This window comes from Hypanus sabinus, unplaced genomic scaffold (assembly GCF_030144855.1).
Source record: "Hypanus sabinus isolate sHypSab1 unplaced genomic scaffold, sHypSab1.hap1 scaffold_61, whole genome shotgun sequence".
Classification (NCBI taxonomy): domain Eukaryota; kingdom Metazoa; phylum Chordata; class Chondrichthyes; order Myliobatiformes; family Dasyatidae; genus Hypanus; species Hypanus sabinus.
The window spans coordinates 928,629-945,166 of record NW_026781466.1 but is presented as its reverse complement, the minus strand read 5'-3'; the positions used below and the strand labels follow the sequence as shown (position 1 = coordinate 945,166).

The window sequence follows — 16,538 nt, the reverse complement described above, 5'->3', positions numbered from 1 at the left end:
ATGAAATGGGAACTCATCCTCTCCTCAGATTGGCAGTCATTGATTCCAAAGGAACTCCAGAACCAAACATCTGATCCCAGACCAGAAATACTCACTCAACACTTCCCAAGACCAAACAGCTCGGTCCCCGGGTCCATTTTACTTGGATCAAAAACTATGATATTCCAGGACCAATCTCACAGAGTCACACAGCTGAATCTGCCACTCACCGACACTAAGAGTCTCACACATCATCCCCACATCTCGCACTGGGTAGTGCAGTCGGGATTTCCCCACAACCAATGTCCAGTTGCTCAAAATTTCTGCTTCATTGCAGGACGAACATCCAGCCCCATCTGCAGAAGCTCAAACCAAAGTCAAAGGCAAAACACCAACAGTTCCATTTGCCTGGAATGCCGATCACAGGATTAGAGCCCAAGCACCAACTCTCCCAGTACTCTTTGCTGCCAGTAAAATGCTGCACTGTGTCAGTCCATCACTGATCATAAACTAGCACCTCCACACCAATACACAACAGAACTGGGACCTGATGACCCTCCGGCATTCCAGCTAAAGATAACCGATTCTGGAAATAACTCAGTGAGGCCAAAGGTACAAAAGAACATTTCACGATGAAGTCTAAGGGTTAGAAAAAGTTTGCTGATATATAACATTGAGGAGGTGGGATACAAGGCGGACTGAGGATGACCCAGATGGTTGATGTAAATCACTGAAGCGGAGTTGGGGGTTGTGAGGAGACTGAACAGAGGTTGAACAAGATGAACAGATGGAACCAGGTGGGAGAAGGGATCAAGGACAATCACTGATTGTCCTCCAGCAACACATAGGTACTGAATGAATAGTACATACTACTGTATAAATGATTCTAAAATGACAGAATTAACAAAAATAACAAGAACTTTGCCAGATATACTTTGACCCTCACCAAATTCTTATCAACACACCATAGAAAGTTTCCCATCCGGACACTTCACGCTCTGCATGGTAACGGCTCCGCCCGTGACTGTTAGGAACGGCAGAGACCTTTGGATCCAGATCAGCACTTCACAGAAACCATTATCACCCCGAGACTTCCCAGTCCCTCGATAAAGCAGGCAGTGAAATAAAAGATTCCCACAACCTGGGACGTTCTCCTTTCTCACCCACCCCAATCCGGGAGAAGACACAACAGCCATAAAGCTCCAGGACAAATGTGAGGAGCCTCAGGAAGCAAGGCGAGTTCGGGGGAAGTTAACGGGACTCAGTGGCCGACATCAGATTTCCCAACACAACATGGAGGATGCGTGACCACCCACCTGGAGATTGTGAACATGCACAAAGAGATCGTTACATCTATGGTTAAATGGGAGGAGCAAATGGGATCACGTGACTGGTGGGGTCTAACACTCCAGGCATAGACTCCAGCCTCCCAGCATTGTGTCGAAATAAACAGACGCCCCTCACATCTCGTCTCACCTTAAATGTGCCAGACATTTCAAACCCCCAGGAAAAAACATACCCTCTGTCCACTCTATCTATTCCTCTCGTAATCTGATAAACGTCCATCCAGTCTCACCCCAGCCTGCGCCACTCTGGAGAAAACAACACAAGTTTGTCCAGCCTCTCGTTATAGCTTATGCTCTCTAATCCAGGCAGTAGCCTGGTAAACCTCTTCTGCGCCCAGTCCAAAGCCCCGACATCCTTCCGAGTATGGGGGCGACCAGAACAGTATGAAACACTCCAGATGTGGGCTAACAAGCTTTACAAAGCTGCAACACATCTTCATGACAGTTGAACTCAGTGCTTCAACTAATAAAGACAACCATTCCATTTGCCTTCTTAACCACCCGATCAATCTGTGCAGTCTCTTTCAGGGAGTGATGAACCTGGAGTCTAATATCCCTCTGATCATCGACACTGTTCAGGATTTTGCATTTAACACTGTACTGTCTCATACATTCAGGGCTGCAGTGCTACCAGAGCTCACCGGAGAGCCTCTCCGACACCTCTGGAAAAAAGTCAAAATAAACAAGCACGGAATTTAAATGTGGCTGCATATTAAATAGAGGGAATTTTACAGAAGCGTGGGTGTTGGCTGGTGGGGAAAAATACCACTAATAACATTAAGATATTTGATCGTTTTTGGTGAAATCCTGGAGCTGTGACTGTTTTCAATTTAGGTATTTGTGAAATTCCTTCTGGCTCGACCCGTTGTCCTAGGAAGCTGGGAAATACCTGTACACAAATTCAAGCATTTTTCCGCTCTTTTCAATGGGTACCATTGGATTCCAGGAAGGAGCTATATTAAGCACTGAATGAACATTGAAACCCATGTTTAAGAGTCGAAAATAATGAAAGAAAAATTCACTGCTCGCTCATCATCGGCCTGATTTTGATGAAATATTCAAGGTAATCATCCAAAATGCTCATCTACACCTGGATAAATTTAGTTTTGTTTTGGAAGCCAAATGGAAATAAAAATTCTAGGCTACAAGCTAGTTTTACGTCATGTCATATCATTAGTAGCTGATTAACTCCTTGGCCTCGCTCCACCAACTGTAGTTGATTGAAAAGAGGCTCCTTTTCTTTTTGTGTTGATAGGAAAAAGAGTAACTTAGTGAGGCAATGAACGAGATGAAATGCATTTCCAAACCTTCCAGATCGTTGCTCTCCTCCCGTTAACATTTGTCACTTCCAAAATACAATATTTTCTATTCGTATAGTTGCGATAATAATTTATGTAAAGATTCAAGTTTCTTTAACTTTTTATATATTTAAACACTAAACTGGATGTATGAAGGTCGAACCATGTAACACCTGACGTGTGAGGATATTTTGAGTATCAATAGATTGAGAAAGGGATGCAGCAGTGGACCCAGAGTGAAGTGATAAGCACCTGAGAGGAGGGACAAAGACAAAGTATTAGAGGGAGTGGGAGGGAGGGGTGTGAGGTAAATTTGTTCACCGGAAGGGGAAATCGATATTCATGCCATCAGGTTGGGTGGGGGCACCCAGACGGAATATAAGTTGCTGATCTTGCACCGTGAGGGTGGCCTCATCTTGGCAAGGGGTGGGATGACACGTCGGAACGGGAATGGGAATCGGAATTGAAATGTTTGGACAACGGAGAGAGTTCGGCCGTCCGGCCCTTTAACTCTGACACCCCCAACTCCACAACAAATCCGTCCAAACGAATCTGGGTGAACTTTAATGACCAGTAAATATAATTCATCTCAGAAATCAGCTGTCTGAATGATTCCCTGACTCTGAGAGGAAGGGGTATCTATGGTCCACACTGACAGGGTGTTGAGTTTACCAGGAGACAAAGACTGCAGGGACGAGAGGTTTTCTGTTGACTAATACACTTTGTGTGGACCCCGCTGGCAATTCTGGTGTTGTGACCTGAATCGAGACAAACACCACGCTGCCCACTCCACCAACAACACGGCACAGCCGGACACATAACAGGGGACTTTACATCCCACAACACTGGATTCAGTGATGAAACCCGTGATTAAGGTTGTTGTCTCACCGAAAAGTCCATTAACCCTAACCCTTCAATGTGGTGTAAAATCCCGCTCCCCACATTAACACGGGTTATGCAGACCAAAGAACAAACTGCCGGAGGAACTCAGTGGGTCGGACAGCATCTGTGGAGGGAAATGGACCGTCAACATTTCGGGCCGAGACCCTCCGTCTGGACTGAGGGTGCACGGGAAATAGAGAAAAGAGCTGAGGGGTGGGGATGGGGCAAAAGCTGGGGAGTGAGAGGTGGATCCAGGTGAGGGGGAGGTGGGAAGGTGGAAATAGTGACAAGGGTGGGAGGTGAGTGGTTGGGGCAACACGGGGCTACAGAAGATGGAAATTAATTCCATAGAGGATGAACAAAGAGGTGAGAGAGTATTTGTTATATAGAGAGGGCAATGAAGATTCACCTGACTGATCCCTGGAGAGGTGGGGTCATAACTTGAAGAAAGATCAAATGTGATAACTCTAAATGTCATTTAGAGAATCGAGGACTGAGAGGAGAACACATTGAAATGCACAACATCTTTACCGGTTGAACCAGGGATCCCAGTCTCTGAAAAAGGGGATGGGAATCGAGCCCGTGACTCTGTGACCTGGAGGTGGAGGGAAAGGGATCGGGGTAGATATGGTGTGGAAAAGTAGACATGTATCTGGTGTAAATATGGAATAATGTGGGGAATGCGGCGTATGGGTCGGGCAGCATGTGAGGGCCGAGGAGCAGAGTCACTGGTTCAGGAGGGAGTCTCTCCACCCGTTACCTGATCCCGTTTCCTGTTCACGTTTCTCTGCAGATCTGCAGCATCTGCGAGTCACTGCTCTACGTGTCCGTGTAGCTTCACCTTTCACCCGTTCAGACAAGTCAGTGAGATCCGGATCAAATAGTTCCACACATTGAAAATAGTTTATTACATTTACACATTTAGAATAGTTTGTTACATTTTTTTTTTCTATTTTTGTACTATATATATATATACTTATTTTAAATCACAATTGTTAAAATCTTTGGTTAAGAATTAGGTTCTACTGCTACCGCAGAGACAACGAATTTCATTGCATATGCCGGTGCTATTAAACCTGATTCTGATATTGATATGGGAGACCCACCACCCGTCACCTGATCCCAGTTACCACAGATCATAATGTGAGATTGAAGCATTTTCCATATATTTGCTTTCCACAGAAATGACAACAGGTCCGTTTCCTTCTGTGGTTCCGGAGCAGAAGCTCAGTCAGTCTCATATTTCCACACAATTAAAGTGGGGAATTTGTTTATTATCATCACGTACTGAGCTACAGTGAAAATCTTGGCTGATGTACCATCCACACAGATCGATACATTACGACGGTACATTGAGCTCATATACAACAAAAAAATAACTGTAACAAAGCATTATGGCAGCAGAGAAAGTGCAGTGCAGATAGACATATGGTGCAGGGTCACGTCGAGTTACATTGTGAGGCCGAGTCCATTTTATCATTCATTTGGCTTATAACCACAGACAGGAAGCCATCCTTCAGCCTGGTGGTACACCAGGTATACTGTTAAGGCTTTTGTATCTCTCCGCCAATGTGGGAGCGGGTTTGCAGCAAGAATATCCAGGTTATGAAGTCATTTGTGTACATGGCCTGCTTTTCTGAGGGACAGGAAGTGCAGGAAGAGTCCATGGAGTGAAGGCTTGTTTCTCTGATGTTCTCTGCTCTCCAAAGTTCTCTGCAGTTCCTTGCAGTCATGGGCAGAGCAGTAGCCATACAAAGGCATGAAGTATCGACAAGAAGCTCAGAGACCTCGGCTTTCACCCTGCCTTGTGTAGCTGGATCCTGGACTTCCTGCCAGATCGCCCGCAGGTTGTAAGAGTGGGCTCCATCTCCTCTGTCTGCTGACCCTCAGGACACATAACGCACAGGGTTGTTTCTTTGGCCCTGTCATTTACTTTCTGTGCACCCATGACTTGTGTTGCCACCCACATCTCCAATCTGCTATTTAAATTTGCTGAGAATATTACATTGATTGGCCTAATCTCAAATAATAACTTTCAATCGATCAAATGCCTCCTGACAGGGCTCGGTCCAAATAAACTTTTCACCCTTCTTCAGGAGATTAGTCAGAGGAAGAGCAATAGCAGCAAAGTTATTACAGAACTTATGGTAACATCCATCCATTCCCAGAAACCTTCTGAGAGTCTTCTTAGCAGTCAGAAGAGGAACTTGAGAAATTGCCTGGACTTTTGCCCGAACAGGAGCCAACTTGTCTTGACCTACAACATAGCCAAGACAGGTCACAGAACCATGGCCATATTCACTCTTAGCCACATTAACTGTAAGGCTGGCCTGGGAAAGCCTGTCAAACAACTTTTCTACTGCAGATATATGCTCTTCCCAAGTGTCACTCCCTGTGACTAAGTCATCAATATAGTCATCTGTATGTTCTAACCCTCGAATTTCAAAATCAATCATTCTCTGGAATGTTCCTGGAGCATTTTTCCTTCCAAAAGGCAAAACATTGTATTCATACAACCCAGATGGTGTCACAAATGCAGAAATTTCTCTACCTCTGTCCATCAATGGAACACACCAATACACTGTCAACAGATCAATCTTTGTAAGAAATTAGCTAATCCAACCTTATCGATGCAATCATCTATCCTAGCGATAGGACAGGCATCTGTTTTTGTTACTGCATCTACCTTCCCATAATCTGTGCCTCTGAGACCTACTGAATCTGTTTCCACACTTACAGCAATTGCTCAGCTAATTTACATTTACGACGTTCATGCGATATGGGTGTTGTTTAATCGGTTTGGCTTGACCAATATCTGCATCATGTACTGAGACCGTGGTTTGCTTGGGAACATCGGGAAATAAATCTTTAAACTTCAGAATTAATTCCTTCAGCTGTTGTTGTTGCTTTGGCTGCCGATGAGCCAACTTGTTATCAATATTTTCTGGAGCAATGGAGTTCATTAGTCCAACTGGGACCATGTTTGGCTTGTGAAAAGTCTCAGACGAGTCAATCGTTCCATTCTCAGGGTTGCCAGATTCATATATTTTGACAACAACACTCACAGATGGTGCCTGATTGTCAAAACAAGGCTTTATCATATTTATGTGTACAACTTGTGTTAGTTTATGTAGGTTGTGTGTTGTAATAACATAATTCACATCATTAAATTGAGAGACTATTTCATATGGTCTATTGAATTTCACCTGAAGCGGATTCGTCAACACAAGGCAAGCACCTTATCCCCCAGCCGGTATTTTCTTTCACAACCCTGCTTATCAAACCAACACTTCATTTTGTTTTGAGAAATCTTTAAGTTCTGTCTCACTAGACTACAGAATTGTTGTAGTTTATTTTTGAACTTTAAAACATTGTCTAACAAGTTAACATGTACATCCCCATCAATCCACCGCTCCTTTTACAAGGTCAAAGCTCACCTCTCTCTGCGACCAAATACGAGTTCAAATGGAGTAAAGCCCAATGATTCCCGAACCGACTCTCTTACTGCGAACAAAAGCAAATGTATTCCTTCATCCTAGTCGTTTCCATTTTCAACACAATATGTCTTAATCATTGTTTCGTGGGTAGAGTGAAATCTTTCTAAAGCCCCTTGTGATTCCGGATGGTATGTAGATGATGTAATTTGTTTTGCTCCCAGTTCATAAACTACCTGCTGGAATAACCCAGATGTAAAACTACTTCCTTGATCAGACTGAGGCAAATCGAATAAAGTAAAAAAAAACACGACACATTTTTAGCTTTAATATTTCTGAGAGGCATTGCCCCTGGGAATCTGGATGCAGTACACATAACAGTTTGCAGATGCTGATGGCCAGCTTTAGTCTTTGGCAATGGGCCAACACAATCCACTATAACTTTGGAAAAGGGTTCACCGAATGCAGCTGTAGCGTTCTGGCTCGGGTGTAATGAAACGCCGAATTAAACGCCGACATAAAGCGTAGTCAATGAAAACAAGGTCGCAGTAAGATTAACCATTTACTGTTCACTCTTCACATTAACATATGGTGAAAACTGTTGATAAAACAATACAAGATTGATACAGTATTTGTTCCTTGATATCACATTTACATTGTAAATACTTGTAAAAGTAAACTACAACTGCATTGCATTAAAGTGCAGCATACAGTCAGAATCTCCCTATGCCATGGACCGCTTTAAATACACTTCAACACAAACTATCTGCAACTTTTTAACTAACGAAAACATAAACCTTATCGGCCGTCGTTACTTTTAACCGTCAGCATTAACATATTAATTCAACATATCGATTATCTATTAACTTACAGCGTTGCTCTCACTGAGATTTCTAACGCATACAAACAACTTCTTGCGCGGCTCTGTTTCCTGCTCTGGTCTCCCTCGTGCGAGCCCCCGCCCTTGCATCGATCCCAAACCGGTATTTTCCCACAAGACGCGGTGAAACCGGATGTGACATCATCGCATGCCGATATATTTTACAGGCAATGAATATACTTTAAACAATTCTAATTTTAACTAGAAAATACTAACAAATGAATTACTAAGCGAAAATGTTATGAACTAAATAACTGGCATAAAGGCAGCACAGCAGCTATAGGCTGGAGTGGGGCCACTGGGATGACCTGATTAGGTTTAGCCAAAACTTGACAAGTGTGACAAATCCCAGCATTAATTTCTGGTTTTCCCTGGTCATCCCTGCTACTCTTTTCGAAACTGTTATTCAGGGTAAACTTAACCTTATGAGTTAAAGCAAACTGATCTGGTAATCTAGCAGACTCCTGCAAAGTGGCAGCATCACTTCCATCTAAATACGTCTTTATGTCATCAGGGACGCACTTTTTGAATTCTTCAATTAAAACCAACTCTTTCAAGCTGTTAAAATCATCATTTACATTTTTATATGTGCACCAGCAGGCAATACACACAAATTTCTCATAAGCAAATTCCATATAAGTCTGGTTCACAGATTTCTTTCAAATTTCTAAACTTTTGCCTGTATGCTTCTGGGACCAACTCATAAGCTTTGAGCACAGCCTGCTTCACTAGGTCATAATGTGTGGTGCGTGGCCAGCTGGTTAACCTGTTGAACTAGCGATCTGAAGGTCATGATTTCGAGCCTCAGCCAAGGCACCGTGAGTGGCTTTGAGCAAAGCACTGAACTACACACTGCTCCTGCGCGTTTATAGCCGAGTGGCGATGATTGGTGCAGTATAAAAAAATCAGCTGCTTCATCAACTGTCAAAGCAGAATACACATGCTAAGCCTTTACCTTTATTACACTTTATGAGACAATTTTATGTCTGTTTTACTGCCTCTCCAGCCTGAAACTGCCTCTGCCTTTCCGCAGCCTCCATCTTTATTTTTTCTCACTTGTACTGGAGCTCAAGCTCACGAGGTTTACTTTCAGGAAATACCTCCAACTCCTCCACTTTAAACACACCAACAAATTCATAATGTTCAGCTATTATCCTCTGCATCTGTGCCCTCCTCATTGTCAATTTCACCTTAGCAAGTTTTAACCTTTCAGCAATACTCAACAACTCAACCCTTCTGGCGCCCTCTAATGCCTCAGAGGCTGGTGCTTCCTGACATCGATCAACATCCATTGCTGCAATTTTTCCAAACAGAAATAAATCAAAAGAGATTTCCCCAATGAAATCGATAATTAATCAATCCTCCTCAAATTTGATCATATCCCAGATGCAGGCCCCATTTTGTTATGAGCCATAACGCTTCAGAAACAAACCAGCAGCAACAGACTACTACTGGAGTCTGTTCTGATGTGAAAAACACAATGCTTATTAGTATCCACTTATAATATAGTAACTTAAGCAAGTTAAACAAAATTTAACTGTGTCATGTGTATATATGCGTGTAAATATAACTCCCAAACTATTGAGCTCGGGGGAAACAAGGCTTGGAGTCTTCAGATGGTAAAGTATGAAAGTTCAGTTCATCCGCAAAATAGGTGATGGGAGAGATATTTGTAATTCAGGGTAAATGTCGAGAGAAGGCAGTTATGTCGAACAGCAAGGGAGATGAGGCTGCGTGCAGAGCTATGGTGGAAATCTTTGTCACATGGTACAAGCAGAATCATCTGCAGCTTAATGTGAAAAAGACTAAGGAGCTGGTGGTGGACCTGAGGAGCGCTAAGGCACCGGTGACCCCTGTTTCCATCCAAAGGGTCAGTGTGGACATGCTGGAGGATTACAAATATCTGGGGATACGAATTGACAATAAACTGGACTGCTCAAAGAACACTCAGGCTGTTAAAAAGAAGGGTCAGAGCCTTCTCTATTTCCTGAGGAGACTGAGGTCCTTTGACATCTGCCAGACAATGGTAAGGATGTTCTACGAGGCTGTGGTGACCAGTGTTATCATGTTTGCTGTTGTGTGCTGGAAAAGAAGGTTGAGGGTAGCAGACACCAACAGAATCAACAAACTCATTCGTAATGCCAGTGATGTTCTGGGGGTGGAACTGCGCTCTCTGGCGGTGTCTGAAAAGAGAATGCTGTCCAAGTTGCATGCTATCTTGGACAATGACGCCCATCTGCTCCATAATGTACTGGTTATGCACAGGAGTACATTCAGCCGGAGACTCATTCCACCGAGATGTAACACTGAGCGTCACAGGAAGTCATTCCTGCCTGTGGCCATCAAACTTTTCTAATCTTCCCTCAGAGTGTCAGACACCCTGAGCCAATAGGCTGGTCCTGGACTTATTTCCACTTGCAAAGATTAACTTATTAGTATTTAGTTATTGATGGTTTTATATTGCTATATTTCTATACTATTCTTGGTTGGTGCAGCTGTAATGAAGCTCAAATTTCCTCAGGATCAATAAAGTACGTCTGTCTGTTCTGCAGTGTTAAAATGAGAGAACAGTTGCTGTAGATTTTATCCATCATCTTTACAAATCTACATACAAATTATCACCGAATGTGACTTGTCATGAGGGGTATCATCTTCAAATGAATGACCACATCACACACAGGCAAGGGTTAACACATAAGTGGTCTCCACAGGATATCCCAAATCAGATCCACTCCTGTGCGTTAAATGAGGTGACAACCACACATTCAATGTACAGTGAATGGATAATTAACCCACCCTTGTGGGCATAGGAATGTTCTAAACAGTGACCTTTGGCCACTATTTCCCTGGTTTCAATCCTTCCATTTTTCATCCGTCTCCGTCTGACTCTGAGTGTCTGTGTCCTCGGTTAAAACGAAACAAGCTGCGAGTGATGTAAACAAGCTGCAAGTCAGAATGATTCAACTTTTTCATTTCTCTCTCTTAAAATGACAGTCCACAGCAAATGAAACCTAGGGATTCATAGCAACGGCCACTCCCCACTATGAATTGACTTGTGTTCCAGTAGTTGGGATAACTGAGTGAATCTCTTTCCACATTCTGAACAGGTAAACGGCTTCTTCCCAGTGTGAACTCGCTGATGCTTCCGTAGAGTGGATGAATCAGTGAATCCCTTCCCACAGTCTGAGCAGGTGAACGGCTTCTCCCCAGTGTGAACTCGCTGATGACTCAGTAGGGCGGATGAATCAGTGAATCTCTTCCCACAGTCTGAGCAAGTGAACGGCTTCTCCCCAGTGTGAACTCGCTGGTGTCTCTGTAGGTGGGTTGACTGAGTGAATCTCTTCCCACAGACTGAGCAGGTAAATGGCTTCTCCCCAGTGTGAACTCGCTGATGATTCCATAGGGTGGATGAATCAGTGAATCTCTTCTCACAGACTGAGCATGTGAAAGGCTTCTCCCCAGTGTGAACTCGATGATGTCTCTGTAGATTGAATAACTGAGTGAATCTCTTCCCACATTCTGAGCAGGTAAACAGCTTCTCCCCAGTGTGAACTCGCTGATGACACAGTAGGGCGGATGAATCAGTGAATCTCTTCCCACATTCTGAGCAGGTGAACGGCTTCTCCCCAGTGTGAACTCGCTGGTGTCTCTGTAGGTGGGTTGACTGAGTGAATCCCTCTCCACAGACTGAGCAGGTGAACGGCTTCTCCCCAGTGTGAACTCGCTGATGATTCCATAGGGTGGATGAATCAGTGAATCTCTTCCCACAGACTGAGCATGTGAAAGGCTTCTCCCCAGTGTGAACTCGATGATGTCTCTGTAGATTGAATAACTGAGTGAATCTCTTCCCACATTCTGAGCAGGTAAATGGCTTCTCCCCAGTGTGAACTCGCTGATGCTTCCGTAGAGTGGATGAATCAGTGAATCTCTTCCCACATTCTGAGCAGGTGAACGGTTTCTCCCTAGTGTGAAATCGCTGATGCTTCTGTAGGGCGGATGTATCAGAGAATCTTTTCCCACATTCTAAGCAGGTAAACGGCTTCTCCCCAGTGTGAACTCGCAGGTGTCTCTGTAAGTGGGTTGACTGAGTGAATCCCTTCCCACAGACTGAGCAGGTGAACGGCTTCGCCCCAGTGTGAACTCGCTGATGCCTCTCTAGGGTGGATGAATAAGTGAATCTCTTCCCACATTCTGAGCAGGTGAACGGCCCCTCCCCGGTGTAAACTCGCTGATGACTCTGTAGGTGGGATGACTGAGTGAATCTCTTCCCACAGACTGAGCATCTGAATGGCTTCTCCCCAGTGTGAACTCGCTGATGTACCAGTAAGGTGGATGACTTAGTGAATCCCTTCCCACATTCTGAGCAGGTGAAAGGCCTCTCCCCAGTGTGAACTCGCTGATGTACCAGTAAGGTGGATGACTTAGTGAATCCCTTCCCACAGACTGAGCAGGTGAATGGCTTCTCCCCAATATGAACACACTGGTGTGCCATTAGGTCAGATGACTGAGTGAATCCTTTCCCAGATATTCAGCAGATGACCAGCCTCTGCCCAGTGTGAACTGACTGGTGTGTCCACAGGTGGGATGACCGACTGAACGCCTTCTCACACACAGAACAGGTGAATGGCCTTGCCCAGTGTGAACTTACTGATGTACCTTCAATTGCGATAAACGACTGAATCCATTCCCACTGTCTGAACAGGTGAACAGCCTTTCTCCTGTGTAAAATGACGGGTGTGCCAGTTGGTCAGATGCCCGAATGAATCCCTCCCCACAGTTTGAGCAGGAAGGATGGTCAATTGAATCCCTCGCTCCACTTCTTAAATATCTGGACAGAGACAGCAAAACTGGTGTGCCGTGTTTGAACTTGCTGGAGACAAATTCCTTCTTGTTTTTAACCTGTAAAAAGATTTACAAAATCCATCAATGGGTTTAGGACAACATTTCAGATGAGATTACTTGAGTTGCCAAGGTTTCATCTGGTATCACACTGTTACAGTGAGGTTCAACACAAGTTGACAGAGAAATCATCTCCTGACTGGTCAGAGTGCTGGTATCTGGAATGACCATCAATTCCCTGATGCTCTTCCTGTTTCTATAAGAATGGGGCATTTCTGTCATCTCCAATTTGTACCTTGGTGGAGTTGGACTCTCTCCATTGGTATTGCTGAGCTGCATGGGTGCCTGGCCCCACAGTAACAAAAACAGTCTCATGCAATTAGTCTTTCTTGATGTGCATCTAGGATTTCCTTTTATGTATTATTAACGTAAAGTGCCACAGTTTTAATGCCATATTAAAAATTCCTGTTGAGGTGAGTGGTTGGTCCGCACAACTGTTAAAAAGACAGAGTGAATTTTTGTAATATTTCACATTCTTGTAGAAAATTACAACACAGAAACAGGCCCTTTGGGCCATCTAGTCTGTGCTAAACTATTTAAACTGCCCACTCCCGTACCCCTACCATACAGGTACCTACATGAACCTCTGAAATGTTGAAATCGAGCTCGCATGCACCACTTGAGCTGGCTACTCATTCCACACCCAGATGACTGTCTGTGTGAATAAGTTTCCCCTCATGTTCCCCTTAACATTTCACAATTCACCCTTAACCCATGGCCTCTGGTTGTACTCCCACCCCATCTCAGTGGTAAAAGCCAGCTTGCATTTACACTACCTATGCCCCTCTATCACAATCAAATCTCCTCTCACTCTCCTACAGTGCAAGGAATAAAGTCCTGACCTGTTCAATCTTTCCATATAACCCAAGTACTCCAGACCTGGCAACATCATTGTGAATTTTCTCTGAACTCTTTCAAAGTCCTTACATCTTTCCTGTAGGTTGGTGACCAAAACTGCACTCAGCACTCCAAATTAGGCCTCACCAATGTCTTCTACAAGTCAACATAACATCCATCTATTGTTGTCAGTACTTTTGTTCATGAAGGCCATTGGGCTAAAATCTTCCCTTCCATCTCTATCTAACTGTGATACCACTTTCAGTGAATTAAGGACTTTCTTCTACAACAGGTCCCTTTCTTCTACAACACTCCTCCGTGCCCGACCTGTCACTGTGAAAGACCTCCCTCGGTAGGTCAGACCAAAGTGCAACAACTCAGACTTGTCTGCAGTAAATTCCTTTTTCCATTTCTCAAACCATTTTGCCAGCTGGTCCAGATCGCACTGCAAGTTTAAATGCTTTTTTGGCATTGACTAGATGGGACAAAGAAGCTGGCCAAACTTGTTTGGAAGGGAAAGGGTAGGTGTGACAATTGAGCAGCAGTGGCTGGAGTTTCTGGAGCAATTTGGGACCTGAGTGATTCCACAGAAGTGGAAGCATCAGAAAGACAGGAGGACAGAACTGTGGCTAAAATGAGAAGCCAAAGCCAACATAAATGTCAAAGAGAGGGCAAACAAAAGAACAAATATTCGGAAGCTTTGAGAAACAAAAAGACAACAAAAAAATTCAGATGAGCTCAGTGCGTGGAATCATGACTTGTAGTCATTAATGGGTCTCGGTAGCACACAACAGTCTGAGGCATTTAAAGGAATATATATATACGAGGCTTCAATTTCTCTTCAAAACCAAGGTTCCTTGGACCAGTTACCTTTCAACTTTCATTTTGGCAGGCACATACAAACTCTGCATCCTCAAAAATTCACATCTGAAGGCCTCCCACTTACAGGTACTCCTTTGCCAGGAAGCAACCTGTCCCAAACCACACTTGTCAGATCCTTTCTGATACCATCAAAATTGACCTTTCTCCAATTTAGAATCTCAACCCGTGGTCCAGACCTCTCTTTTTCCATATTTACTTTGAATCTCATGTCATTATGATCACTAATTTCTGTCACCAGCCCTGATCATTTCCTAACAGGTTATTGCACACTTCTACATCAGGAATTCTACATATTGATTAAGGGCACATTTGACAAACTCTACCTCATCTAGTCCTTTACAGTTTAGGAGTCCCAGTCGATATATGGAAAGTTAAAATCACTTACTGAATCAACCTTTTTGTTTATTGGCATGGTCTGCGATCTCTCTTCAAATTTGTTCCTCTAAATCCCTCAGACTGTTGGCTGCAACCAAGTCCCAATATTGGTTACAATATCATAATTCCCTGTCCTGAGCTCACCTGGCTTTCCTACGATGCTTCTTGCATTGTGATATACACAGCTCAGCACATTCATGCTCAACCAACTAACTGCTGAATATATCTATGATCTGAACATCTGACTGGTGTCAAGGAAACAAACCCTCCATCATTGTCACAGAAACAAAGGAGCTGACAGGACGACAGGAGGAATGGAGACAGGATAACCCCTGTTGACATCAATGGATCTGGGGTTAAGAAGGTGAACAGCTTTAAGTTCCTTGGCATAAACATCACAAAGCACCTTACGTTGTCTGTACATACCGGCTGTGTTGTGAAAAGAGCACAGCAGTACCTCTGTCACCTCAGATAGTTGAAAAAGTTGGGGATGGGGACCAAAATCCTGAGTACTTTCTACAGGGACACAATTGAGAGCATCATGACTGGCTGCATCACTGCCTGGTAAGGGAATTGTACTTCCCTTAATTGCAGGAAACCTCAGAGAGTGTGGCAGACAGCCCAGCACATCCGTAGTGGTGAACTTTCCACTATTCAGTACAGTTACACAGACAGGTGTATAAAAAGGGCCCAAAGGATGTCAGGGACCAAATTCACCACAACCACAAACTGTTCCTGCTGCTACCATCCAGGAAACGGTACCACAGCAAAAGCACCAACAGGCTCCGGGACATCATCTTCCACCAGGCCATCAGACTGATTAATTCATGCTGATACAATTGCATTTTGATGTTATATTGACTGTCCTATGTACAAACGATCTATTATAAATTACCATAAATTACAAATTGCACATTTTGAAGGAGACGTAACATAACGATTTCTACTCCTCATGTTTATGAAGTATGTATCTAATAAAGTCAATTCAACTCAATTCACCCTCTCCATTATCTGTTTGGTCATTCTGGCTCCCATTCCCCTTACAGCTTAATTTAACCACATCAACCGCTCCACCCCCGCTAGCACACCTTACCACTTGGATATCAGTCCCCTCTTGTTCTGTTCCCCTAACTAATGAATCCCCTATCACCCCTTTGACTTTTCTCTGTCAGGTAATCCCCTTCACAAGTTTCTAAAGTGGTCTACCTTTTGTTGTGTTTGATGGGCACAAGAGTACTCTGCAATGGCTATTTAACCTCATTCCCCTTCCTGACTCTCTCCCAGTTTCCTGTGTTCTGCTCCTTGGGTGTAACTCACCTCTCTTCATGTCATATCTGTCACCCTCTCCAACTCCCAGATGATCCGGAATTCATCCATTTCAGGTTCCATCTCCTTAACGTGCAGGGTGCACATCTTGTAGGTGAGGACATCAGGGACACTGGAGTTCTCACCACCTTCCCACCAATGTCCCCTCTAATTTGTAATGACCAGTGTGCACTCAAATCCTGTACTGTGCACTATTTTTAACTCGGTGACATGTGCACAGTAAATTTTATACAGAGAGGTAATTGTTTTCACAGCTAGCAAATCACTGTTGATAAGTACTTTGATCTCCCCTGGGTTTGATTGAGTTCATCTGCACTCTCACACAACCTATGTAGCAGGCCTGTAATGGGTAATGAAGGATTTTCTCATCAAAGGTTTTGCATATTGCCCATATGTGGTT

The 16,538-nt window shown here is 43.9% G+C and overlaps 2 protein-coding genes across 3 annotated transcripts in view; both read right to left on the bottom strand.

Moving 5' to 3' along the window:
• Positions 1 to 16,538, bottom strand: part of LOC132389607 (zinc finger protein 235-like) — a 106,575-nt gene that overhangs the window by 73,159 nt on the left and 16,878 nt on the right. The window lies entirely within an intron of this gene.
• Positions 7,489 to 13,560, bottom strand: LOC132389596 (gastrula zinc finger protein XlCGF26.1-like). Its single transcript, XM_059962081.1, has one exon. It carries the CDS (start codon positions 12,309 to 12,311, stop codon positions 10,839 to 10,841), a length of 1,473 nt encoding a protein of 490 aa, XP_059818064.1. The 5' UTR covers positions 12,312 to 13,560; the 3' UTR covers positions 7,489 to 10,838.

Coding starts and splice junctions, on each gene's coding strand:
- LOC132389596 (XM_059962081.1), bottom strand. CDS start 12,311: ATGGCACACCAGTGTGTTCATATTGGGGAGAAGCCATTCACCTGCTCA.